Source organism: Chlamydotis macqueenii, chromosome 1, assembly GCF_036417535.1.
Source record: "Chlamydotis macqueenii isolate bChlMac1 chromosome 1, bChlMac1.mat, whole genome shotgun sequence".
In the NCBI taxonomy this organism is placed as follows: Eukaryota; Metazoa; Chordata; class Aves; order Otidiformes; family Otididae; genus Chlamydotis; species Chlamydotis macqueenii.
Window position 1 is genome coordinate 69,113,122 of NC_141556.1, and position 26,583 is coordinate 69,139,704.

At 49.0% G+C, this 26,583-nt stretch overlaps 1 protein-coding gene across 2 annotated transcripts; it reads right to left on the reverse strand.

Annotated features, from left to right (window-relative positions):
- Positions 1-5,514: 5,514 nt before the first annotated feature.
- On the reverse strand, positions 5,515-26,277 carry ADA2 (adenosine deaminase 2). 2 transcript variants are annotated; one of them, XM_010123098.2, is made up of 10 exons: positions 26,135-26,277; positions 24,747-25,072; positions 21,602-21,827; positions 14,404-14,614; positions 11,187-11,314; positions 9,976-10,066; positions 9,567-9,675; positions 8,418-8,575; positions 7,355-7,557; positions 5,515-6,406 (listed from the first exon to the last, which is right to left on the reverse strand). In XM_010123098.2, exons 2-10 carry the CDS (start codon positions 25,057-25,059, stop codon positions 6,298-6,300), a joined length of 1,548 nt encoding a protein of 515 aa, XP_010121400.1. In that variant the 5' UTR covers positions 25,060-25,072; positions 26,135-26,277; the 3' UTR covers positions 5,515-6,297. The 2 variants fall into 2 exon arrangements, with proteins under 2 accessions (XP_010121400.1, XP_086623013.1); XM_086766887.1 differs by having other exon boundaries at positions 26,131-26,277.
- Positions 26,278-26,583: the final 306 nt, after the last annotated feature.

Consider the following 26,583-nt stretch of genomic DNA (forward strand, 5'->3'; position numbering starts at 1 on the left):
TTCACAGCTACTCGCGCACCTGCTTACAAACCAGCAGCCTCCCACCAAAAAGACCTCATTTCCCAAATACAGTCGGAGAGAGAGATTAGCTTTCTAAAGTTAATGGCAAACACATCTCAAGTGTTTCTCAGCTGTCCACCAAGGAGGTTGCTCCTGGCAGGGAAGAAATTTGATAGTTTTGCTGTGATTTGTGCTCAAGTATTGGCCAACGTGGATTTACGACCGTTTAACAATACAAACCCCTTGCAGGTTAGAGAGGTTGTTTTGGTCACTGGGCCTCCAGTCGCTGAAATTGGGCGGACTGAACTGCCTTGCTGGGGTCTGTCTGTCCTTTCTTTTTAAGGATACTTTTGCCTGTTTCCTGTTCCTGACACTTGCCAGATAGCTGTGAGCGACATCTAGAGAGATGCACAGAGAGCTGGTGGATGTCCCATCCCTGGAAACGTTGAAGGCCAGGTTGGATGGGGCTCTGAGCAACCTGATCTGGTTGGAGATGTCCCTGCTCCTTGCAGGGGGGTTGGACTAGATGACCTTTGGGGGTCCCTTCCAACCCAAACCATTCTATGATTCTATGATTCTGTCTAGCCACTTCCCTATTGCAAAATTTAATTGTAAAAATGTTTAGCGTCTCTAAATATCCTTGAGTTTGGGGGTTTGGGGAGTATTTTGTGTTTGTGTGTGTGTCCCCCCACTACGCTGTGATGGCCGGCGCTGAGGCAGAGCAGGGCAGAAGCGACCCCGCCGCTCTCCCTCTCATCGCCCCTCCCCGGACCTGATGTGGGGGGATTTTTTTTTTCACCTCGTTTTGTTCGCGCCGCTCAGGGGTGGGGGGGGGGGGGTGCGCAGTTGCGCGGGAGCCGGCAGGGGGCGCCGCTGCTCCACGGCGCCGGCGCGCGGGCGGGGCGGGGCAGTGGGCGGAGCCACTCACCTGCAGTTGCCCGCCCCCCCCCCCCCCCCACCCCCCCACCGTAAGGCTGGGCGGGCAGCAAGGGGTCCTGGCAGGGCCTTGGAGGGGAGAATTTTTTTGTGCCCACCGAGCCTCCGACACGCGAGGGTTGCGGGGGGGTGGGGTGCGTGTAACCAGGCAGGGTGCCCGCGGCTGAAGAGGTGCCCCCGGCGCGTGCCCGCGCCCCAGCAGGCTGGCAGAGCTGCCGTGTTTATTTTTTGCGAGGCCGGCTGCCCAGCCGGGCGAAGCGCTTATTTTTAAACCGACGGGGAGGGAGTTTGCCAGGGCTTGGGCACAGGCTGAGCCTGGCAGGCGCAGTCCTAAAGGCTTGGTCGTGTAATTTTCCCTTCAGGGGTTCAGACTTTCCCAGTGACTCTAGCAGGCATTTCCCATTTTGTGTGTTATACATGGATGGACCTTGGGATTTCTTCTGCAGGCACAGCTGGCAACAGCCATATCCCCTAACACCCCCGGAGATGGTCTGTCTGCCCTTCTCACACCCTGTCTACACTGCACCTAGATGTTTTGCCCATCCCCTTTCAAGCAAAACAGGCAGTTGCCCACAGCTTTCTCCTGTGGATTCCTATGTAAACTCTGCAGCTCTGTTTTTGCTGGACTCATAGCCCTGTCATCACCCACTCCCACCTTCCTGACCTTCTAACATCCCCCTGGAACACAGCCGTACCTTCCATCTCTCTTCTTACCATAGAGGCTGTAATGGCCTGAACGAACCCTTCCCCCACCCCAGGGTTTATCTCTTCTCTTTCTCTGCTGCAGCCCACTCATGGAATGGTGGACAAGCTAAAGGGTGATAAAATACAGTAAAATGCCTTTCTTATCCTGTAATGACCAAAGGGGAGGACATGGCCTGATAAAAATGACAAGCCAAAAGAATTGAGAGCCAGACCCTTCACCTGCCTGTCCCTCAGCGAACACAAAACACTTGATAGACTTGCCATGATTGCAACTGCTGCGAGCCTGGAAAGAAAGGAATTAAGTACTGAGCCAATTAGAGCTACAAGTTTCTGGCCAAACAAATGTCCTTCTGCTACTCATGAAGAGAGTAATTCGGAGACTTATAGGAGAAAAACCTGAAGTGGGCTGACTGTTGGGGAGTTGGTGGAAAACACCTCTGTAGCCCAGTGTTTTATGGCCAGAGGGCTTTGCTTAGCATCTGGCATCTGTGTAATCCCACTACAGTGACAGAGGCTCACATGAGGTACAGATCCAGCTGCTCGCTTGGGCCTATCTCTATTTTCAACCAGCTACTTTACTCCTCTGTTTCATTGGCATGATTTTTGACAGCAACCACTAGTGCTGGATCAGCCACTTCCTGCCGGTGAGTGACCAGGAGGCAAACATTTCATCTGTTAAAAGTGCCCCAAAGGCATCCTGAGCTGCTGTGCAACAGAACACCGATAGACCCATGACACCACGGTGTGCCGCAAGCAAAGCTCCATTCACCTCCCGTTTAAACAAAGTGAACCTGAAGAGACCACAGGGAGAAAACCGATGGGGGAGATAGCAGGCGTTAGGCTTGACGTATTTCTATGGCTGCTTGAAGTAAGCAACGCAGAAACTTCTGTGGATTTTCTGCTCTCCTTTCCTGCTCCTGAGTTCAGATGGAGACTGATGCGGGGCCACTTTCCGACCCTTTAGGTCTGCCCTGCTCAGCTTTCCACCACCCTTGTGGCTGCCTCCAGCGCCACTTGTCCAAATGCCTCTTTCATCTCAGGCCTTCAGGTTCTCTAGCTGGTAGGAGAAGTAGCACAAGCAAATTACATCTGTCGGGTGGTCTCTGTGTGAAAACATAGCCCTGAGCTGGATGTGTCTACCGTGTGGTTTGGGGAAGAAGGGGGCTGGAGGACCTGTGTAATTTCTCTGCCAGGTAGCTCGGGCTGGACTCCACAGCATGTTAACCCCCTGGATCAAATTGCCCTTTGCAGCATGCTGTGAAGACATTTCAGACTCCCTGATAACTGTACTCCAGGCTGAGTGACGTGAAACATCCCCCTCCACTGCACATTCCAGATTAAAACCTCACATCAAATACTGATATGCCCAGTTCTTCTTACCAGGACAAAAAAGGGAAAATAAACCCCATAATTAAAACAGGTTTAAAAATATAAATATATAATAAGTTCTGAAAGAGACAGGCAAGAAAGAATAATATGTGATGCATTTGCACAACAAATGTGAGCAGGGAGCCAAGGTGCTGAGGGTAAAGCAATAGACAGGCAGCAAAATCCTTGAAGTGTCACTGTGAATGCTAAGAGCTGGGTCTCGGTGAAGCCCTGTAGCCAAATTTACCCGAAGCTTCGGGGATATCTGAATGGGTTCATCTTTTTTAATTGCTGCAGTCCAGCCTAAATCCCTCATTTTTTGCACCCCAAGAGTTATAGAGGTGAGGACGCAGTCTGAGTTTCTCAGTTTGCACCTTTCTCTGAGCTAAGGCATACTCTAAGGAAGAGTTGATCCCCAGCAGTAAAGCAGGCTGGCCCTCCTCCCATCTGACCCCCTTAAGGCCCTAAAAATGGTTAAAGCCCATCTATTGCCAGAGGACTTTTGGAAAGCTGCAGTCATCACCCATGGCAATGCCATCTTCAAGGAGGGATCCAGGGAAGGCTACACCACTGGAGTTGGGTGTCTCCATGCAGTGCAGGTTCACATTTAAACATATGTGATCAGGGCAGGAAAGCTTCTGCTATCTGACCAACCCTAGGATGGATGGATACCTTCAGCAGAAGTGGAGTCACTAGGCTAGTCACAAATGCAAACATAGCCCTGTAGGTTCAAGTTTCACCTTTCTGAGGGCTTCATCTGAAGATCACCTCAGACCTGTACAATTTTAAACCCCCAGTGATTTCTGCGCTGTAATTCCACACAGCGTCGTTCACTGGTGGCTCCCGACACTGGGCCACATCATGTCACAGATCCCGATGCAAAGTAGGTAGATGGCCAAGTGCGCAACAGGCTTTTCCTAGGAAGGTGAGAACAAACTGGACACAACAGGTAAACCGGTCCCAGCAAGTGTTTGGCTAACAGAAGATCTAGCCCTGCTGCTAATGCCGGTAGTGAGGAGGGAGGACTACAGGTAACCAGAAGGCTGTTGGAGGTTCAAGCCCTCAAGAGACCATGTCCTTTCCACTGCAGCAGAAAAGGAAGGGATATGGGTCAACCTGTGTTGAGGAACTCAGCTCCTCCCACACTGCCTCTGTAATGATTAGCTTCACCTTGGCAGCAGAAAGGCTCACTTAAGGGAGAATCAACTCATGGCAAATAAACCTCTTCCTCCATTCACGTATACCAGAGACAGATCAAGAGGCTCAGAGGAACCTGGTTTTTGGTCACTGATTAGCAGCCATTCCACCCATTTGCAGCAGTTTTCCTCAGCAGCATTACAAAAAAGGCATTTCCCAAGCCAGCATTTATCATCCGATCGTGACCAAAGCCCACCTTGGGGACTTTAGACTGAGCTCTGTATGCAACACCCACGGAGGAGGAGGAAGTGTCTCTACTCTGCCTCGCCTTCCAGTATAAAGCTCATCCCAGCACCAAACCTGCATCAAGGCCCAGGAAAGGCCAGCCTGCAAAGAGCAGTTGGTGCTTCAGAGGAAGGTGTGGGGTGTGTGGGCAGAGAGAGCTGGAGCAGAGGCAGCTGTGGCTGAGGGTGCGAGGCACTCAGCCCCCTCACTTAGTGAGGTGTGCGACTGGGTTCTCGCTTCTTGCTTTCTGTGGTTTGCGTTGCTGGCTTCTGCAACGTTAACACGCCTTTGGTTTGTTGTGGGTTTATTTGGTTTCTTTTGTGGGGTTTGTAGTGTGGGTTGTTTTTTTTTTTTTCCCCTGGGATAACTAGAGATGAACTTGCAGCCTGTGAAATGTGGGTGATTTAACACAGGACGCACAGGCTGTGCAGCTTGATCCCCTTCTGTAGTAAGTACTTCTGCCTCCTGCTAAGATTTTTAACCAAGGTCAGTGGAAATAAACACTACGGCCAGGCAGCTTGGGACAATTAGCAGAAAACATAAAGAGAGCCAATTTGCCCAAGCTGGTCAGATCAGGAAACGACAGCCCTCACAAGTCCGAGGCTCTGAGGAGGGAGATGTCTTTCAGCAGGAACTTTTGTAAATCGTCCCTTGGCTGATGCAAACCAGCATAATTGTACTGAAGTCAGGGAGAGACGCTGGTTGATCCTGGCTGTGTGGTTGTGGTCTGTGTACCAAAGGATTTTGCTGAATTTATTTAGCATCCTGATTAAGACTTACTTTTTCTTTAAATCTCCCTGCACTAGTTCTTCTCTTGATAATTTTGATGACATCCGGACACTATTTATTGTGTAGTTGCTGCAATACCATTTTTCGCCAAAGAGCTGGAAACTACAAACATCTGAGTCATCATACTGGATATCCATAGTGTGAGAGTAGTTCTCCACCAAGGTGCAAATCTGCCTGACAGGCTGAATAAGGCCACATTTGCACTCTGAGTTAGGTGACAAAGACTGGTAGTGGAACCCCCTGAAATCAAAAGGCGCTTCCTATAAATGCAGAGGCTTGTGTTAACAAATATGGTCCAATGCAGGGGGACAGTTTTAATTAAGCTGGATTAGGGTGGTTTTGTTTTTCTCAGAGGAAAATTGGTTTAGCTTCCTTGTGACCAGAGGACAGGAAAAGATTTTGCAGTAACAAAAACTGTCGGCAACCAAGGCATCTCTTTTTGGCTTTATGATCACTGTGCAACCAGGCTTAAATGTTCTGGGAGCAAGTTCCATCAGCTCATTTCCAGCCATGGTAGGTCCTGAAATAGCAGACATCGGACCTATGACTGGTCCTTCGACCTAGCAATGCTATTTTGGCAGCAGGCCCAGGGTTAAACATAACAAGAGTCATTTTCAGTCCTTGCTCTCCTGAAGGTCAGTGGCCCAAATGGTTGAATGTTTGTCTTAGCTGTTTCCGGACAAGGTCTGCGTTTTGTAACGATAAGGCAAAATTCAGAGATCCTCGTGTTGGCAATGTCTTGTTAACTCTAATTAGAAAGCATGGTTTTCCTGAATAAGAATGTCAGGATTTGGTCATTGGCAATTTTTAATTGTTTTGACTGTTTTGAGCAGGGTGTTAGTTTGTTGCTGCTATAAAGGCTCACTGGTCCAATTTACCTCCAATCCATGACTTTCCATGACTTTCACAGGATAGCAAAGCTCACCCTTAGCATCTTACCAGAATTGCCCATTGCCAGCTGAGAGTTTGAGGTTCATTCATCTGCTAAGGTCACATGGAAGAAGCAGTCTCCCTCTTAGCAATAAACCTGGCTTGCTCTGGCTTGCCAAATGCCTTCTGAGATGAGTCTCCTCCCCGCTAAAGCTCCCTCAAAAAGCTATCAGAGAGGTCAGCCACAAATTGGTCCCATTTTTTCTGCCAGACCTCTTTGGCCTTGGCTTTCTCATCTGGTAGCATGGCGCTGTATCTGTGAGGAGGAGAAAAATCAGCATCAGACAGGAGACAAAGGGGCAGCTATTTCAAGATCAGTGACCAAAATGAAAAGGGAGGAAGCAGCAACAGATTAACCCTTGCAGGATGTGCCTACACCGCACAGAGTAGCACAGCACAAAGAACCTTGAGCTCATGCTGGCTGGGCTCATGCTGGGACTAGAAGCATCATGGCCACATCAACAGCTACTGAGTCCTGTACCATGAGGACAAACAGCTCAGTCTGCAGAAGCTGGGGATTCACTGGGTGGCACCCAGTGACTTGTATAGAAGAGACAGCGCTGCTATTGCTTTCAGATGTCCTCTGGGCTTGGTCCAAATGGGTAGGAAACGAGTATTTGTTGTCTCCCTGGCCAAGCAGGGACTTGGGACTGGCATGAGGACTGGCACAGGATTTGGCAAACAGACAAGACTCCAGGAATGTGCCCAGAAAGACTCTGGGCACCATATCCAAACTATTTTGGGACATAAATAGCTGCCCAGATAAATGGAAAAAGTGGTTAAACACACTCAAACTACATGTTGGTAGATTGTTTTCCTGCCTTTCTCCAGTGGGCCATGGCAAACACCAGAGCAAGTCAAATTTGGGCAGAAATAGACAAGTGATACAAAATAATAACATTTCTCCCATTCCCAGAACCAGGTGCTGGAGGTAACTTCACAAAGGATGGAAAAGAGAGGAGTAAACTGAGACACTGAGCTTAGAGAGAGGTATTCAAGGGTGTGGGCAGAGGAGCCTCTGGGGTCCATGTGTCCTGCCCTTGGAGGAAACACACAGAGAAGACATACTGTGGATTAATGGAAGCCCCATTCCTGTAGCAGAGGAGACTCTGGGGCCAAACCCGAAATACAGCGGGTTTCCAGGGAGCAAGATGATAGTCCCCTTAGCATTACTATCGCTAGATGAGAGAGGTGAGTAACTTACTTTATGGAGTTCAGCGCAAGTTGTTTTAAGGTCCTCAAGTCAGCATTCATCCCTCCGATGGCCATGAACACCTCGTAGAAGTCATAGGAGACTCCCTTTGCCCCAAAGATAGGGGGATCATCAGGACTGATCACAATAGGGTGTCCTTCAGCCATGAGTTCAGCTGCGGGGTGGCTCCGCAAGTCAGCTACCAACAGCAGGACCTTGGTGGGGAAGAGTGGGAGACACCACCACATCAGGTTATCGCTGCAGCCGTGTTAGCATTACGGCACCCAACGCACTGTGTACCAGCTATAGCTGCCTGTGTCAGCAGGTAGTCATCAGGGAGGAACAGTCTCCAGAGGGCTATTCAGAGCATATTAGGTGTTCTGCTCTGAACTGCTGCAGGAGGAGCCTCCTTATCTCCACTGGAGATTGGTTTCTTAAATTAATCACCTAAATCAAGGCCAGTAGGGTGAATAACTTCTGCTTATTTATAACTATTTGACTGTGAGCGTTTCTGGAACAGTCCTTTGATTATGTATTTGCTGTGACGCTTAGCCAAGGGCATGTGGAGCTGGTATCAGAGTTCTCTCCCTCGAGGCTCACACCGGTATATCTCTACCCCAAAGCATCCTTTCTGCTGCACCCAGAGGGCAATGGGCACCGCACTAATGTGTTGCAAAAGAGTTCCCCCCAGTTATGAATTCTACAAAACTGAAGGTCTCCCAGTTGCAATCTCAGCTTCTCAGCCTCTGGCCCTCCTGGCTTTGAAGTATTTTACATTATATCTCTTTAGGCATCTCCCTGGGTCTGGAACTCAGCTCTACTAGGGAGAACTGCCTTCCCAGGTTCCTCTGCAGAGGAACTGAAATGATTTTGAGCTGATTGCATTACAAGCCTTATACATACACACCATGTGTCTACGTAGCAGACTGCAGGGTGTAATGTTCTGCAAAGGAAACCAAGCCAGCCTGGGTGCAACAAAACATCTAGCTGATCCCAGCTCCATGCTGCTCCTAGTTGCTACGGTAAATCCCGTTCCAGTGTCCCAGCCCCAAGACCTAAGATTTTACCAACATACCTGGTTGGAGATGGGACAGACTTCTACAGGAATATCCCTCTTCCGAGACAATTTTTTGGCCATTGGATGTTTAATAAGGGCAAGTCCATGGCCAATCCGGCTGGTATTCAGCAGCAAAGCATCCAGCACATTATTGTCTACAGACGTGCCCTGCCAGTCTGAGCAGAGACAGGTAAGAATCACTGCAGTGCTGTGAGGAAATGTATCTTCTCAAACTGCTAGATGGTGTTATTAATAAGTGTCTCAGGTGCAAGATGAGAAGGTTGCTTATGCTCTGAGATCCCACTTTGCATTTTCAGTGAAACCGAGATCCAAATCTGCCTAGGACATTGCTCAGCATAGAGATACCTACTCATCTCAACCAGCTTTAGATGTCCACAGTATTGCTCTTACAGCTAAGCTAATCATACTTGTCTCTGTTCATAGTCAAGGGAGACAAGTAATCATTTCTGGGGAATGGCTTGTGCGTTAGGATGAGATACATCGTGCTTTAGAAGTGCCTGTTACTGTCTATGGCTATAAAGGGAGCCTAGTGTGAGTAGTTCACCTGTAGAAACCTTCTTTGTGGATGTCAACAAGTAATAAGCATGATGCACTAGTTAGACACAACTGTCATGCATCCATCCATACGGACTGGATAATATCTTGCCAATAATAATACCATGCCCCAGCAACGAAGGGTAGCAGTCAGTTACTTTGATGAGTGTATTCAGTTAAGACTTGAGGCTGGCTCAGACATTCCTTCACCTTAAAATGTAAGATAATGGTTGAGGAATTCTGCTGCCACTGTGGATGTGAGGTGAGTGCTGCTCCAAGGAGTTGCACCAGCAGCTGGCTATGTTGCACCAGAAATAACTCTTGCAGCATGACTCCATGTCACAAACAGGGCAAAGCCGCTGAGCAACATGATGCCTAGAGTCAAAAGCAGGGAGAAGGTAGGGGAGTAGAGGTGCCACGTAGGAATGTTACAACAAGCTGATATTGGGAGAAGCGTAAGGTAAACTGGTGACACATATGCATATATACACCCCCTCCCTGCCACCTCCGCCCCCACCATCTTGATACAGTCAGGCTTGCTGCTTCTGTGCTTTGCAAGACTTCACCTCTTGCCTCTGCAAGCAATAACAGGCCTCGAGTCCTCACACTTACCAGTCTCTCCAGCATGGAAAAAGTATGGCAAGTTGACCCCCAAGGAGTATGGGAGGGTCAGGGCATCCTTCAGGTCCCACAAAGAATGACCTTCATCCTCATCACCGACCTGGAAAGAGGAAATTTATTTTTGAACATGCTCTGGAAGATGGTGGGACTCAGCTATATACCACTGAGGTGCCAAGAGTACTGAAGTTACAATGCTGGGGGATAGGGAACTGATTCTTTCAGGGGATTTTGTCAATTAACCTCAGCAAAATCCTTAGCTGGAGGATTTGTGATTCCTTTACAGTGATTTCAGTAGAGCAGCAGAGGATCTGGCTCTGGTATAAAACATATGCTGTATTATACATGTAGTTATATTGCACTTCTAGGGGTTAACACAAAACCACAGAAGAAATATGGTTACCAGGTCGAAGCCTGCCAGGGTGTCTGGGAATTGGGCTCTGAGTGCCATGGCAGTGACGATGGCTTCTTTAATCTGGGAAACATTCAGCATCCTAAAGAGCAAGAGAGAGAAAGCAGTGCAGAGGCTCAGTCCCCATGGGCCTGCTTTCTTTGGGTTTGAGTTGTGAAACAGGGCCCCTAGGGGTATTTCCAAAATGCAAGTTGCTCCTGAATCTGACAACCAGCTTCATGTCTCCAGAGTAACAGCAGTAGAAAACTGATATTATGAAAGGAAACCCCTGAATGACCAGGAAATGCCTGGCTAGACCCTGCTGTCACTTGAGTTGAAGAACGCTTGTCTAAGGCTCACTGGCTTCCCCATCTACCAAGCAGGGAACGCAACACCATGGAGAGAAAATGTTGGAAAATTTATTTTTTTTTCTCTCCACTCTTTTGCGGGGCAGTGGGACAGTAGTTGCATTTCAAGAGGGTTTTAAATTTAGATTTCTTCCAGCCTTATCAGACTTAAACATCACAGTGCATTTTACAGACAGGCTTTGTCCATACCCAAGCTGGCCAGAGGCAAGCCAGCTCTGAGCTGGAAACAGCATCGTGCCGAGCTGGAGTGAGTAAGTGCTGCTGAGAGGTCTGTTATATTTGCTCAGGATCACCTCACATGACTTTGTGGCATCTGGCTGACTTGGAGAACAGCCTTCTGCCCACTTGCAAACAGCAGCACGAACATACCGTACAAAGGCTGCCGGGAGAACAGCGTTTGCAGGGTCCCACGAGGACCTTTGCAATGCCGAGTGCCCATACTCGGGCACTGCTGTCACTGCTTTAGTTTCTGCAGAGAGGAGGAGTACGTCCGGGCTTGGGAAAAGAACACGCACGGCTTGGACACGCACACGTGCAAGCAGCCCTCCCCTTGCTCGTTCCCACACCCGGGGCTCCCAGACGCTTGTCTCTCCAGTGCACGCCGTGAGCTAATCCTGGCCGCTTCGCACGTACGCAGACTTATATAGATGATTTCTCATCCTCAGCCTTTCACATGTGCCAGGGAATACTTTGGGAGTCAACACCCCGGGTCTGATGATGCATGCAGGCATTGCTAACCAACTGCCCTCAGCATCGCTTCTCCTGGCGCTGCCTGGACTCCCCTCTCCCCACCACCGCCTCCGCCGTACTGTAGCCAGCCATGCACAGGCACTGTTAGCCCCACTCGGCCTCTACCTGTGTGCTGCAAATATAATCCTGGCTCCAAGAAAGTCAGGGTGCTCCTTCACAAACTGCCTGGTCACTTCCCGATAGGTTGCCACAGACCACGATTTATTGTGCTGGGTGCCATCCAGTTCATACACCTGGAGGATGAAAAGTTGGAAGAGGTGTTTTATTGGAGGGTGGGAACTGAAGAAAACCTTGGGAGAAGCAATGTGCTGCAGTCTTGGCAATAGGGCAGAAAAAAGCAGTTACATCTGGGCAGAACATTTTCTTCTTGAAGCTTTTACCAGCTGGCAAGAACCAAGGAGTGGTTTTCTTCCCTCCTGTGTGATACAAGAAGCAAGTTACTCCATGTTCAGACACGGCAAGCAAGTGCCCTTGAGTACCCAGAGGAGACAGTGACCTCTTACTCATGTCTGTATCAAATGCCGGAGCATTTTGTCCGGCCGTCTGGCGGCTCAGGCGGGCTCTGTGCCTTGCAGTGCCAGTCTGTCAGCCAAGGCAGCCCCAAGGTACGGGAGGGCTGAGCTCCATCAGCTACCAGCTGGGCTGGGCTTCTGCTCCCCCTCTGCCAGAGGTTTGCTCTGTGACCTTGAGTCAGTCGTTTAGTCTTGCCACGCTTTCCCAGTTTGCCTGGCTGCAAACTGGGAAAAATAATCCTTCTGGTATGCTCTATCTTATCAACTTACTTGGTGAGGTCCTCACTACCAGGGCTATGCACAGGGCTTTTGCCCTGATTTCAGCAAGGATGCCCTGTCTGCAAGGATGGAGACCTTGCATGCTCCAATTGATGCTAAACCACAAAGGCCCTGCCTGGACTCTGTCACAAACACTGGCTGAAATTACTCAGTCTGTTCGCTTCTTATCCTTCTCACCTTTCTTTTCTCTCTCACCCTTCTCCTCCATCCTTCAACTGGTCCACTCCACCTTCTTACTTCCCCACCGGTGCTGCCCCTTGCAGGGATGCCCCTCGCTAAGCCCCTGCGCCCCGCCACGCTGTGGCATCCCCCTTGCAGGCACCAGCAGCCGCGGGGCAGCCACAGACACTGAGAGGGAATTTTCCCCCCGCTGCAACCCATGGGAATGTGAGACTTTACACAGCTGAATTTGCAAACACAGCTGGGTTTGGGGGGGGCTTTCCACAATGTTTGCTGTTTCACACTAAATCCCGACTTTCATTTACTTTACTTCAGGGGCCGCTTCTGGTGGACTTTGCTGCAAGGCGAGCTTTTGCAGAGTGTCAAGCGCTGTCCAAGCCTTGTAGAGGATCTCCAGCCACGCGCTCTTCCCGTCACACCCTGCTCACCTCAACTTTCACGGCGAAGTGTTTCCCATCCCTCTCATCCCTGCTCCAGCTTAGCTGGCACCTCCCTGCCCGTGCAGCCCCTCGGGGCCAGCGGCCCATTGTGCTTGTAGCTCCTTGCAGCCCTTGCAGTGCTACCTGGCCTGTGGGCAACCTGCCCACCTGTGCCTCGTAGCACGGCGAGCTGCCGGGTGCGAGCAAGCCCAGGGGCTCCGGAGGCTCCCAGGCCTGGAGCCAGCATTAGAGGCTGGATGGGAAGCAAATCTTCCCTGCCAAGCCTCTCTTCAAAAGACATTACAACCATGTCTAAGGGCTGCTGGTAAATGCAGGGTATTTTCCAGTCAGGCACAGGCGCTTGTATCGCAGATACTCTTGGCCTGGAAACCTGTGTGACCTGGGGGGATGCCAGCACTCGCTCCGTCTCACGGCACAGGAATTTCGACTTTGCTGTTATTTTCTCTTTCCAGGTACCCCAGAGACAGATGGTGACTGAGTTGGCTCATGACCAACCCCCACAAAGTAAGATACATATAAGCTTTGTGGTCTTCTCCCCCTGCTTTGCTTTTTCTTTTCAATACACCCTTCTCATCTCAGACATGGTAGAGTGCCAGCATGCAGCCCTGACACTGAGCCCTGTTTTGCTATGGGGCCAGCCCGAGCTGCAACAGGACAGGGTTAGCAGCCCCACTCCCCAGCTGTTGAGGGAGCCATGCACAAAGCCAGATCAGCCTTCAGATTTTTGACAACACCTGCCTGTCTGCTGACAGGGTGGCTGTGGAGGCCTGCCCAGCAGCAGCGGTGGTTGCTGGGGCACAGACATTCATCTGCAGCTGGCTGGAGCCCACCAGCCATTGCGTGCAAGGGCAATGATTTAAGAAAGTTGCTGGCAGGCACGTTCAGGAGTCAGGCCACCAGTGGGACATCAACATGGCTGCTTCATCAGCTGGACACCATGGAGCCAGCAGCAAGCTGCTACCTGTGTTCCCACACACAATCCACCACCGCCACCGGGTCCTTCAGGTGCTGCCAGATGGACCTCGCACAGCAGCTTCATTCCCATTGCAATGGACTGTTAAGAACGTGGAAGCAGGTGATGTAGTGACAAGCAACGGCCCCAGTTTGTTTGTTTTGGTAAGGCATCTGCCTCTCTGACACAGCTCTGACCCCCATGCTGACCTGCTTGGAGGTGATCTGGAGAACTGCTTGGAAAAAGTGTTCCTGCAGTGTCAAAATTGCCACTGGGAAAGTGTGAACCATTATAGCCAAAGAATGGTGGTGGGGTCTGCTGGGAACGCGCCGGGGCAGCGTGGGATTGTAGGACAATCTGACCATCTCTGGGTGACACGCAAGGAGAAAGGCCTAAACTATTACCAACAGATTTTAGTGTTAGTGGCACTGAAAGGAATAGTTCATGCTTCACATACATAGCTCAATTTTTAGGTTTTCTGTGAACTGTGGAAGACGGTGCTTTGCCAATCAGCTTACTAACCTGTTCAGATAAATCATTCTGAAATAAGCTGTGGATTTAAAATAACATAACTATTCCAGAATAGGTCTCTATTCAAGACAGGAAATTGTTCCAGAAGAGCTGCCACAGAACAGGTGGTTCTGGTGCAGACAAAGCTGAGATACAATTTCCCAACCAGCAAGATTTGGACACAGCTCCCAGTCAGACTACAGTGCTGGTTTGTGCTGTTGCCACAGTAGGTATCTTCCTTAGCCATTAAGAACAAAGCATCTCTCACTTTCAAGCCCTTGCCTATGCAAATCTCCAACAAAGACCTTTGAATATGATCAAGGTTTTACGAGCATCTTTAGAAGGGCAGGTATGCAAACATCCAAAAACTAAATTCAAGATAGGGCTTGAGAAAAGTTACAGAGAAATAAGGATTTAAAAGAATACTAGAGAAGCCAAAAAATACATACCGGAGGCAGGATAGCTCTTATCTCGACATACTGTACGTTATCTTCATAGAGCTCCAGCAGCCCCTGGTAGAAATAGGCCTTGAACACAGGTGCATAGCAGATAAGTCCAGAGGCAATGAGAAAGATTTCTTCAAATCTTTTCCAAATGAGAGTCTGAGAAGGGTAGGCCAGCTCAGGGGCATCTGTCACCAGGGTCAAGTTTCTCAGCAAGCTGTAGAAAAGGGTAAAGAGAAGAGGGAGAATGAAAAGAACAAACAAGACAACTGGCTTTCAGCATGCAAAAAAACTGCCGTCCGGCAGCTGGCTGTTCAGTACAGGAAGAAATAGGTTTCCTCCAAGATAGGTGTGAGTTTTATTGTCAGAGACCAAGCTTTGTGGGTGTGACACTTTCCCACCCGCATGCTCTGGGGTGCAGCAGGGCGGTGGCTGTGCTGAAGAAGGGACATGTTCTTTGGGCAGGACCAAGAAAAGGTGCAAAGCCATTCCTGCCACAACAGGGGCCCGAGATCTAACTGGGAGCCTGTTGGCACTGCCGTACAACAGGTGTAACATCTAGTGCAACTAGGAAGCATTCCGGTCATTTTTCTGCCACCTCTATGTACTCCTCTAATGGCTGGTACAGTTAACGGCTGACAGGTAAAAAGTCATATGCCACACGTTGAGCTACAAGCAGGGTAAGATTAGGTGTTTAAAATCTGCCCCTTCCTTTTTTGAGGACAAAATCTTGAGAAGTAATAGAGTTACAAAAGCAAGTATGATGTTTTTATATCATAAGACTTGCATTCTGCTGCCCAAGGGTATCCTTAATCCGAAAGCAGGCTACTACATTACTCCTGCAGACAATATATTCTCCCAAACCTCTTCGATGCATGTAAAAATTTATGACACTCGGCCCTCTGTTCACCACCTAAAGGCAGACTGAGTCTCTTGGAGATGCCGTGTACTGGGCCACCATCAACCTGCATACTAAGCCTGTAACTTGCCCCGGTACCTTTGTATTGTCAAAATATGTCATCTAGTATAAGCAGGGGGAAAATGATTGTGAATCAGAAATCCTTTTCCCCCCAGTGGAACAAAACCTGATATTCTGCCTGCCTTGCTGATAACTTCTTCAGATTTGTCTGCTGGAAAACAACTGATAGGAATCGCAGGTCCTGGCTTTTCCTTAGCGGGATGGAAATGTATTTATTTCCTCCATAGACTCAGCTGGCGCATAAGCCTCTTTTGGAAATCCAGAGAGGCGGCGGGTAGTTTTATCAAGCAGAGTTTAAGGGAGCCAGTAATTGCAAGATTATCTAGTTTGTGGGTGACAGCTTGCATTTAGGCCAGGGTGAGTGTCTGTGCCGCAAAGCTGTCCTCTGACAAGCTGATAGCCTTCATCCCACCCAAAGCCTTGCCTCTGGCAGCAGCTCTCCTCCTTCTGCTGGTGGCCACCTGAAGAAGAGCACGTAATAAATTTGTCAGGCCAGTGGGCAAAGTCAGAATGGCAATACGAGGGTGATTAACTTCATTCCTGGGTGGACAAACTGAAGCCATCACAGCAAGTTACAGAGCCAGTTGCTTGCAGGCGGGTGCGCCTACCAGTCAGGCCAGGCCTGGTGCTTCTCTAGTGTCAGGGGCTAAGCAGGTTCAGGTAGAGATACCTTCAGCCATGCTTCATCTTTCATCCCAGTATATTGTTTCCCCTCGGTAACAGCTACTGATCTTTAATAACATTTTGTGTTTGATGTCTTGGCCCCCATCCTCATGCAGTGCTCTGCTCTGTTATATAGGAGGTGTGGGTTTGGTTTGTGCTCTTATTATCTTCTTCCAGCAGGCTTCTGTGGATGGAATGAAAAACCTCCCTTCTCCAGATGTAAAATGTGATCTGGTCCAAACTCATAAACTAAGACGTCCTGGGCAGGGACATCCCTTTTGAGAGCCTCCATCCTGTCCATAAAATGGAGCCTGTTCCCCCAGGATTTGCCTGTTCTTTCACTCTCTCAGGACCCTCTTCCAGCAGCAGCAGTTTCATTTCTTCTTCACTCTGTTAATTTCTTTGCTGGGAACAATTTTAGAAGGAAAACTGTACATAAAGAGATGCTCATACCACACTACGGATGAGATTTTAAGTGCTCAACAGTCAGGAAAATTCAGAGTTAAGGTTTCCACAGCAACTTCGGCTCTGCCCTCCCGCTTATTACAATAGGGGCTTTGGTGTCATTATCACAGGATACTGAGCAACCCCAGCTACTGTTCAATAATCCATGCAGCCAAAGATGACCAAGCTGGACCATGGCAGGGGCAGACAGCATTTTGGGCGGGCGTGGGGATCACACAGCAGCGGGAGACACCGCAGCATCACCCTAGAAACCAGGAATGCAGGAGCCAGGGGCATCTTGAAGGCACTGATCCAGCTGCGGTGGAGGTCAGCCACCGGTTGAACGGGTGTGTTGCAGCTCGGCGGGGAGGGGAGAGGAGGTTTCATGTGGGAAGAGCTGGGGAAAAGAGACTTTTCTGCTCCTCTCCTGGCCGAAGGGCAGCTCCTTGCCAGCCCCGCGTGCCGGCAGAGAGCACCTGCCCGAAGCCGAGAGCCGAGCAGGGCTGTTCCCACCAGCCTTGTAAGCACCAAGGGAAAAACCTCCCCGTGGATCAAAAGGCTGTGCAAGCCCGTTCTCGCCACCCCATGCAGCTTCGTTTCAGATAAGGAGGGGCGGTTAGTTGGGCTCCCACTGCTTTCTCCCCTTCTCCTGTGAGAACTCGGCTCCTCCAGCAACGAGTGCGCACAGGGCTCCCCTCCCTGCCTTTAAATCGAGCTGTACAAACTTGCGGTTGTTTACTTAGCCTGTGCTCCTGGGCTAGAAAGAGCAATAAATCCCCACACCACCCTGCTCCTAAAAGCACAAATCAATTCATGCTTTTTTTATAATCCCCTTCCCTTCGAGACTGATTATCGATCCCTATAACTGTTGAAGATTTATTGCATAATAGTGATCCATCCTTGATAACTGGATAATCTCCAAAGGGTTCAGGGGCTTTTTGCCATGCAGATGAAGCAAAGTTTCGTAAAAACATTATTTTTTGTTTCTTTTCTGGAACAGGCCCTCGCCAGTGATCAGGTGCAGACTACAAATAGCTTTCCATGTCATGTCATATATGCACTGAACAATGCTATTGCAATGCATATGCCCAAAGGGGCACAGCTAAAACGACCGGCTGAGGATTATTTATTTTCAACTGTGGTTTTGCTTTCTCTTTTCCTGTTTTTTTCCCTCCTAACTGTTCTGCTTTCTTGCACTATATAATGCAGAAGCAAATGGTTTTGTTGCCTTGTTTTTAAAGGGATTCTTTTTCCTGCTTCTTTTTTGTGTTCTCAATGGGTAATTATACCCCTCTCCTCACTGTAGTATCTGAATGTCTTCCAGTGGTGCATTAAATAGTGTGACTAACATCTGTCACATGTGGTTCATTCGCTTTCTCTCTCTCTCTCATCCCCTCTTCTTCTCCCCAAGGGGAGACTTGTAGAGGGAGTGGAGTGCTTTGTTTCTGTAGTGGATTTTTATCTTTTTTTTTTTTTTTTTTAACTTGTAATGGACACACTGCCCTATTTTTCTGTGAGATAAGGCGGTCGGAGGACACAGAGGGGAAGGTGATGGTGGTCCGGGCAGCCGTTAGCACCCAGGGGAGTTGTCCCCGCAGCCTCGGCCATGGTGTCAGCTCCCTCACAGATGACTTCATCCTGGTGATGGAGAGCTCTGCTGGGCCACCGGAGCTGCGCTGCTGGGCATGGCCTTCGTACTGGGGCTGCTGCTGGGGTGGGGGGATGTGCAGTGGTATTTTACAAATATCTGGAATGTCAACGCTGTTTCCCTAAATATCTAGGGGCATGCTCCTGCTTTAGAGACGGTGGCCGTTATGTTGCATCTTGAGGAAAAAATATGGCATTCTCCTATATCATGATTGATTGTGAAGTAAATAAGTGAGGATTATTTTTTCTTTTAAGTCTCAAAGAAAAATTCCCTTCCTTTCTCTGTCTCCTGGCTGGCAGTCTCCTGACTCTCATAATAGCATCCTTTTGGAAGCTTACCAGTAACAGAATACTCCAGGGTCTTGGCCCATAAGACATGTGTTTTGAATAGGAATGATTAAACCTTCTTTTGAGGGGAAACAAACAAAAATACTTCCTTCCAAAACACACACACACATATGTATATGTATGTATATGTACCTAAAAATGCAAACAGCAAAAACATAATGCAGATACCTCTCTCCCTCACCCATTCCTGGTCAGGAATGCAGTAAGGTGAAAGAGGTGCAGCCTCTCGGAAACATTTCCATTGTTCCCTTCACATTTGCTGATCCACCCTGTCTTGCATGAGAGCCCTTCTCTGCTGCCATATTCCCTTGATACTTCCTTGAAACCACCCAACTATCCATCCGTTCCTTCCTCTGACATCTGCTTTCTCTCAGCTTGTCAGTGCTCAAGGGCAAAGAGGAGCGCAGGAAAGAGGTAGCCTGGGATGCACATGTTCAAGAGACTGGGAGAGTTTCCAGAAACTGAGAAGCAGAACAGATTGGGGCCTATTCCTGGCCAGAGACCTATTTCCAGGCGGCCAAAAAACATTCCTAACCCCTAGACTAGTACCCAGGGATTAGATGAAAATAGGAGGGGAAGCGCCTCAATGTGGCTGTTGTTCATGTGTTTGCACATTATGTGCAATGACTTCTCTGCGATTTTGTGGTCGTGACCACAGAAGGGCAAGAAATGAAGGACAACATACTCAAATGAGTAAGTCTGAGCACCCAGGATGTGAGAGATCCAGGTTTGTACTTGGTTTTGTCAGGCATTTGCTGAGGAAAATCACTTCCTTGGACTCTGCCTCAGTTTCCACTCTGCCCATGAGGACACCCTCGTAGCGGGGTCTGTCTTGTGTCCCTGTGCACTGCCTGCCACTCTGAAGTCCTGCTCTGACTTGTGGCTACTAGATGTTGTCGAACAACTAACACAGAAGAAGAGGAATGTGATAACACTGCCTCTCAAAAGAAGTTGTGTTCTGAAACAGGACCATAGGAAGCCTAACAATGCACAGCTTCACCCTCGTAGGTGTATAGGATGCCATGGCCTCTGGCCTCAGCCAGAAAGGGATGTCACACTACGGAAATACAACTGAAAACAAATACAATGAAGGGTTGCTCCTGAGATGGTTCTGAAATACCCAGTGCAATTGCTTGGACTTTAAGGCAGTGAAGCTGTTTCAAAATCCAGTCTCTTGCATATTATTTATGGGTCTCCTGGTGGGGTTGGACAGAGATGGTGCTGTGGTCTTTCCCTCATCCTCACTCCCAGTGGAAACGGAAGGGAGCTAATGGGCAATCAGTTTTCTCTTTGGAAGACGTAGTTAAGTGACTTCTCACTGGATCTTATTTCTTCCATCACATGTCAGGGCAGTTGAGCCTCAGTATAAAAGGTCAAGAGCCCTGGGTCTTCTCCTTCCCTTCCGGAAGTGCTCACACCTCTGCAGGAGAGGGGCGGTGGGTGCCTGGGTGAGTCAGCTCCCTCTGCCCTGTCCCTCGCTGTTGTTGGAGAGGGAAAGCAATACCACGCCAAAGGTCCGGCAGCTCCTCAGCTTCCCAACCTGACCTCTTTCCCAGATCTGTAGGGCACAGAGCCCAGATAGCTTCCATGTGGAGTGGATGGAGATCTATACATAAAATGGAGACCAATATATAAAATAGAGAATATATGCATAAAATAGAGGGCTATTAACACTTAGTTCCTTAAGTGTTAATAGGTCTCTACTTAAGAGCACACACCCTCACTGAAGAGCACTACAGTAAAAACCATGAAGTTTCACTCAGGAAATGCCATAACTGGGGTCACCCACATCACCTTAATCCAGCTTTCTCCTCATGTGTCATCATGGTGATACTGTCTTTAATTATATGACACCCCATGTTATTTTCTGCCATCGGACCCCAGCCCCCCGGAGCACCGTGGATGGTGATGCCCTCAGAATGGATCACTACTCAATATTTTCCTTTGTCCTCATCACTCAGTGTCTGACTTCATGCATTATTTAACGTGCTCTCTCCAGACCCCTACACACCACACTGAGCTACCTGCTTCCTCCTGGCCTTTTCAGCAGGGCTTTTGACATCACTGACCCCTGGATGGGGAGACTGGGCTCCCTCTTGGTCCCACCACCAAGTGGAGGGTAAGCCAAGCTATTCCCAACCTCCTGTAAGTGATTAAATGGTAGGTAGCTGCTGAGCAGCCAACAAACACCTGGTCCTGATAAAAGGCTGCCAGCAGTTTAGGTAGGAGCTTCCTGTAGGGAGGGGAGCTCCTGCAAGAAAGTGAGTGATGCCTTGGGGAGCTATCTCAGGTGTGAGCTCCTGGACAGCTATAGGAGGCCTTGCCTGTAAGCGGAGAAGATTTGTTAGCAGGAGGGTGCTAAGGAGGGAGTGGTATGGGGCAGAAGACCTGTGTGTAGAGTTCATTGGCTGAAGCAGTACACAGGCTGAGACCTAAACCTTTGTCTGAGGGTAGCAGGGCAGGTTGTAGTTCCTGGTGCCTGGGGCCCTGTTGGAAATGAGTGCCTCATGCTTCAGTGTGGTAGGTACTAGTGGGCTTCCAAAGAGAGCCCTCAGAAAACAAAGATGGTGTTTGGAGGGAGAGGCTTGGTTGGGTTCTCATTTGGGTTGCTTTGGGGTTTTTTTGCTAGTGTGGTAACTAGCATAAGTAGTCCGCCCACCTTCTTGCTCTGAATCAAGATGATGACTTTACTAATTACTTCTCTGCTGTGGGGGAGAGCCTGGTTCTCAGCTACCCGACTTCCACATCTTGTTCCTGGGTACCTCAATGGATGATGCAAGGTCTTTCACCATGTAGCCCTGTCTCATGCTGGGGCGCATCCATCCTGTATGCTGAGGAGAGGTGGGGGCATGTCACATAAATCTACTTAAACCAATGTCTTCAACATGTCTGTGCAAAGGACTGGAGTAAAGGTGCACAGAAAGCTACAATTGTGATGGTCTATAACTCTATAATTGTGATGCTGCCACCTTCAAGTTCTTATATTGCTATTTGCTTGTTCTGTGTCTGCAGCCCTAAACAGAGTTCCCCGTTTTCAGAGCAGCAATTTAGACCAGAATGATCCTGTTGGCTGCGCAACGCTATCTTGAAGTACCAGCAGGCTTGCAACTCCTCTTCACTCACCTGCTATCGAACTCAGTCACGTTGCATAGCTGTTTCCGGTAAGTCTCCAGCAAAACCCATTGGGAGCACTGAGCTGGTACCCGGTGAGGAGGGTGAGGCTTGGAGAAGCGAAACCGAACGGTGCCCGTGTGAGTGAAGCAGATGTAGCAGTCAGGGAAGTAGGTGGCATTGTACACCAGCCAGTCCACGCTCAGGATGGCATAGTCATGCAGGTGTAAGACAGCACCTGGTGAGAAGAAAAGTGTATCCTAGTAAGACAAGGCAGCTGAAAAGAGAGAATGGAGCTTTAATGTGATAATAGCTTGAGTTTGCCCATCCAGGGGCATCTGGAAATGCTTCTAGATGGCTGCGAGTGACCTCTCCCAGCAGAGAGACAGAGTGGCTGCTCTGCCTCCCCTGTGCTGGGGGATGTGGCCCCCTCCACATCAAACACAGGACAGGCAGAGCGTGACAGCTCCCTGGGAGGGAAGAAATCAATAGGGAGCTCTGCTTCTCCACTGGGATGGAAAATGCTCTGAGTTATTAAAGGTCTTTCAGACAGACTTTGTTGTGAGCTGGCTCGGGCCCCACTGATTTAAAGAGGAACTTGCACAGTAGGCAATGGTTTACAAGGCATACTAGCTGACTAGCAGAACTGAAGCAAGTCTCTATATCTAAGCTGTTTGAATCCCAGCCTCAATTTCTGTGTCTTTCCTTTAATCTCTTTGAAACACTGGTGTACACCAAAACCCCAGACCATGACACACTGGGGAATTTCACTCAGATGCAGAAGTGCCACCTACTTCTATCCCTTATCAAAAAGCATGCTCAGTTACATTGTGCATCTGTTGCTGGCCAGCATGATGGGCCTTTGGGATGCTCATTGTGCAGTATGTTGGCAACTGGCCGTCTTCCTGGCACAGGAAGCATCCTCTGCCTGCTCATCTTCCTCAGCTCATCCTTTTGTTTTGCTAAAATCTCTCCTTTTGCAGAGACTTCTTACATTATCGGTGTTTGAACTAAACTTCACCTTTGTTAAAGGAAGATGCTGTGAGAGCTCAAGTCTTACAGATAGGTATTTTATTAGCCTAGCCTCATAGTCAAAATAGCTTTGATGCACTTAAGGCTAAAGGGAGAACACGAGTAGGAGGAATGAAAAAAAAGACTGGTAAGCATGTGACATTAGACAAATTTCAAGGCTATAATCTGTAGTGGACTAATCTAATATAGACTGTAATGTCTATAATCTCACTACAGAGAGTCTGACTGTTAAGATGCTGAGCAACTGTGGTTACTGCGCTCACCAGATCTAGCGTGACAGAATGGGCATGCCACAGCTGTCTAGATTTGACCCTCCTCTTGCTGGCAATGCCACCCTCTTTCCTATGTGGGCAGCAACAGAAATTACAATAGTGCTTGAAACAACAGTAATTCCCCAGAGGTTCTGATCAAGACTGAGGCCTCGAAGACTAGGTCCTACTCAAGCAGTGACAAGGAGGTAATCTTGGCCCTAAAAGCTTAGAGTTCTTGCAAAGATTCTGAGAATGCATTTTAGCATATCCTGGATTTTAAAGTTGTTTTTTTTTTTTTTGTTTTGATTCCTGCTTGGTATTAAAGAGGGGGATACTTTTAAATTCCTTACTATTCAATTTGGCAATGAAAGGGCAATTCTGACATCCCAATCATTTATGGTAAGGGATTAGGGTGCTGCAAGCCAGAGATCCTCATCCCACATCAGAGGCTGGAAGGGAGAAGCTAGAAAGTGAGGAAGATGGCTCTTATCCATGTGCCAGTGTCACAGCCTTGCAAGTGAAAAATGTTCTGTGGGGAAGCTGACACCCAAATCTTCCAAAGCAGGCCACCAGCCTGTTTCCAGACAGCCATGTGGGCAAGGCCATGGGACTCTGCATCTAAAGAGGGACCACCTGGAGGGGTCACAGGAGAGTCACAGGGGTATGGGCATGTCCGCTGCAACTGTCTTGTATCTTTAGTTAAAGAAGGCACTTTGTTCAAATGCTTCCTTACTGAACCAGAGATCCAGAGGGAGAAACTAGTCAGTTACGAGTTAAGGCCTTCCTCCTGTGATCATTTCAACCTCCTGCTCCTCCGTTGAACTGTCAGCAGCTCAGGGACATAAGGACACCAGGCTTCCTGCTACACAGCCTAGGTGGCTTGGATTTCCACTTGGCTAAAAATATACTGTCCTCCTTTCCATCACAGCCTAGAGTACTGAGCTTTCAAATCCTGCTGTGTCCCACCTGTTCATCAGAGGATGCACAGGGTGATGCGGTAAAGGTATTGGACCATCTTGTGCCATTATCTAACCTAGAATGTTCCAAATACCCTAAAAACTATGTGTGTGTTGCAGAGTGCAGAAGCTCCCCTTGGTATAGGGCATAGCAGTCCGTTAGCACATAGCCTGCTGCCCAACAGAGGAGAAATAACATCTCTAAACTAAAGTCAAGAAGAGAAATCCCTGCCCTTTATAAGCAGAGATCTCTTATAACTGCACAGGACCGAACCTAATTAAGAAACACTAAGTGAGAGAATACAATAGTTTGTATATCATATTCTACAGGTCGCATCAACACAGGCTTTGACTTCCATTGATCAAGTAAAAACACTTACAGTGTTGGAGGTAACCCTTTCCTGTTCTAGTGCCCCTAGACTTTCCAGTGGACTTTCAGACCTGCTACAGAATTAGCTGCCCAAAAACTTATTGGGGGATACAGCACTTCTGGCTAAGAAGTGGGCTAAGGCAACGTTGGTAGCTTGTCAGTGGTATGTGTGGAAAAAGGAAAGGCCCTGGCTGGAACGTGCTGAACAAACATGAACGCCTGTGATGTCTTGTTGTCTTTGCTTCCTCTGCCCTTTCTCCACAGTTGAAAGGCTGAAGGGTCCATATTGTAAGTTGTAGCAAGTGCTACAATTGCTGGAAACATGTATTCATCCAATCCATCCCCCTCTTCCTCTCTCCCCCTGTCCCGTCCCCAGGCTCAAAGGCAGGGCTCTTCCTGGAACCCAGCAAGCATGATTTACAGCTCTCATAAGCTCGCCTGCAACCAAAGCTCTGACAAATCTCCTCATGCTTTGTCCCAGCTCTGGCATAGAAAGCAAAAAGCGAGAGGAGGATGATGAAGAAGAGCAACCCTTAGACTGAGCCTACCTTTTGGCATGCGCTTTAAGATGCTGAACACCATGCTCTGGTCAATGAGCCCTTTTGCCCGAAAGAAGTGCATGCTTGGAGGAAACTGTCCTGTAGTCATGGCTGTTGCAACCTCCTTCTTTTTGAGGTTTACAAGCTTTGTACTGAGGTGCTGTTCCTGTCTATTCAACACCAAATTGCCACCTGTCTGATGGGCTTTCTCCTCCTGCATTAGGATGTCTCGGTCCTTCCAGAGTGGAGTGGGAAGGCAGAGGGAAACTAAATTCAAGAGAAGGTATGCTAGGCTTATGCCTTGCCCAGATGGAGGCTTCATCTTAGCGCTGCACCTAAGGGGGAATAAAAGAAAATTGGAGCACTAGCATAGGTCAGAAGGTGACATCTTAGTAATAACCCATTGGGGTGTTAAAGTGCTGGCCCATGCTGCTGAAGTAGTGGCTTAATTGGATGTTCAGAACTGGAGGAGCATCTGGTACCTGTGTCCCCTGCATTTTTTGGTATGCATTCATGCACTCCCCATGATGCTGTCTGCACACAGCAAAACTGTGGGCAGGGTTAAGAGGAGATGTTACTCCCTGGATCAGGCTGGCAGCACGTCACACAGACCTGCAACCTGGTAAAGGTCTCTCCCTAGAAGAGGGGAGTGGTGAGGTCAGGCCTCTGGCTTGCAAGCTGGGATAGAGCCCCATCAGAAATAAGGGGTGCTGGTGACAAGGTGCAGGCTGTGCTGCCAGCATGCCAGGGAGGAGGGAAGCAGGGGCCATAGCACTTGAGGTGGTTTTGGTTTTCGCTTGAGCTAGTCAGATCCTGATTCCCTGCAGTCAAGACCTTTTTGCATCCCTTTAGTATATTCCAGCTATCAGAGGGGTTAATTTGTGGGTAGAAAGCCCCTGGGTTCCCCTGCAGTGACAGAGTGTCCCTTCCTTGCAATCCCAGAAGAAAGAGGATGGAAGGGAGACCATGGCAGTAGTAAGAGATCACAGGACACAGGCACATGTGAACTCTGCCCTTCCCCCAAAAAAGCACAGCTGCAATATAATCCTTCAACACCAGGCTTTAGTGACCCTCCACACCAATCCCTCCAGACTAAAGCAGGCTGGAGAAAGGCTCGACATTTTGAAATGGTCCCCTGTGAATTGCATAGTAAGTCCCTGCCTGAGCGCGTGTTTTCTGCTTCCAGCCTCTCTTCCACCCGTGATGCCTCCAGCCCCTCAGCCTCTGCCCACATCAGTGTGTCCCAGGAGATGAAGATGTGCTATGGGAGCAATCTGCTGGGAACAGAACGGGGGGGTAGATGCAGCCCCATGTCAGTCCTGGCTCTGAGCTTAGTGAAAAAAAAAAAAACATCCTGGAAAACACTATCTTATCCCTTGTGAGACTGACTCACTTACTGTTAACTTTCCTCCTCCTTGTATCCAGAGCTCATCCAGCTGCTGCCCGAGAAAGCAGGGAACAGTTATCTCTCTCGCAAGCCGGCACTGTCCCAGCAAAGATAAAGAGGCAGGATCCGTCCCAGCGGTGCAGAGCGAGGCACTTTGCCGGCGCAGACAGTTCCTCTTCCTGTGCTGTCGCTTCGGCTTGCTCAGCTTTTATTTATCCCTGTCCCTACCGCTTCATGAATATATAAAGAGGAGGAGGAGGCAGGGGAGGTTATGAGAAAGCGGGACACAGGCGATCAGGCAGGCGGCTGAAGGGAGCTGAGCAGGGAACCGGAGAGAGGGCCAAAACAGTGGGGTCGTCTATGGGAAGCCCTCCAGCTCCCACACAGAACAGAGGTGGATTCTTTAACCCGTCACTGCCTGCCCATGAGGCGATCGGGGGCTTGTCTGTGCAGCCCTCC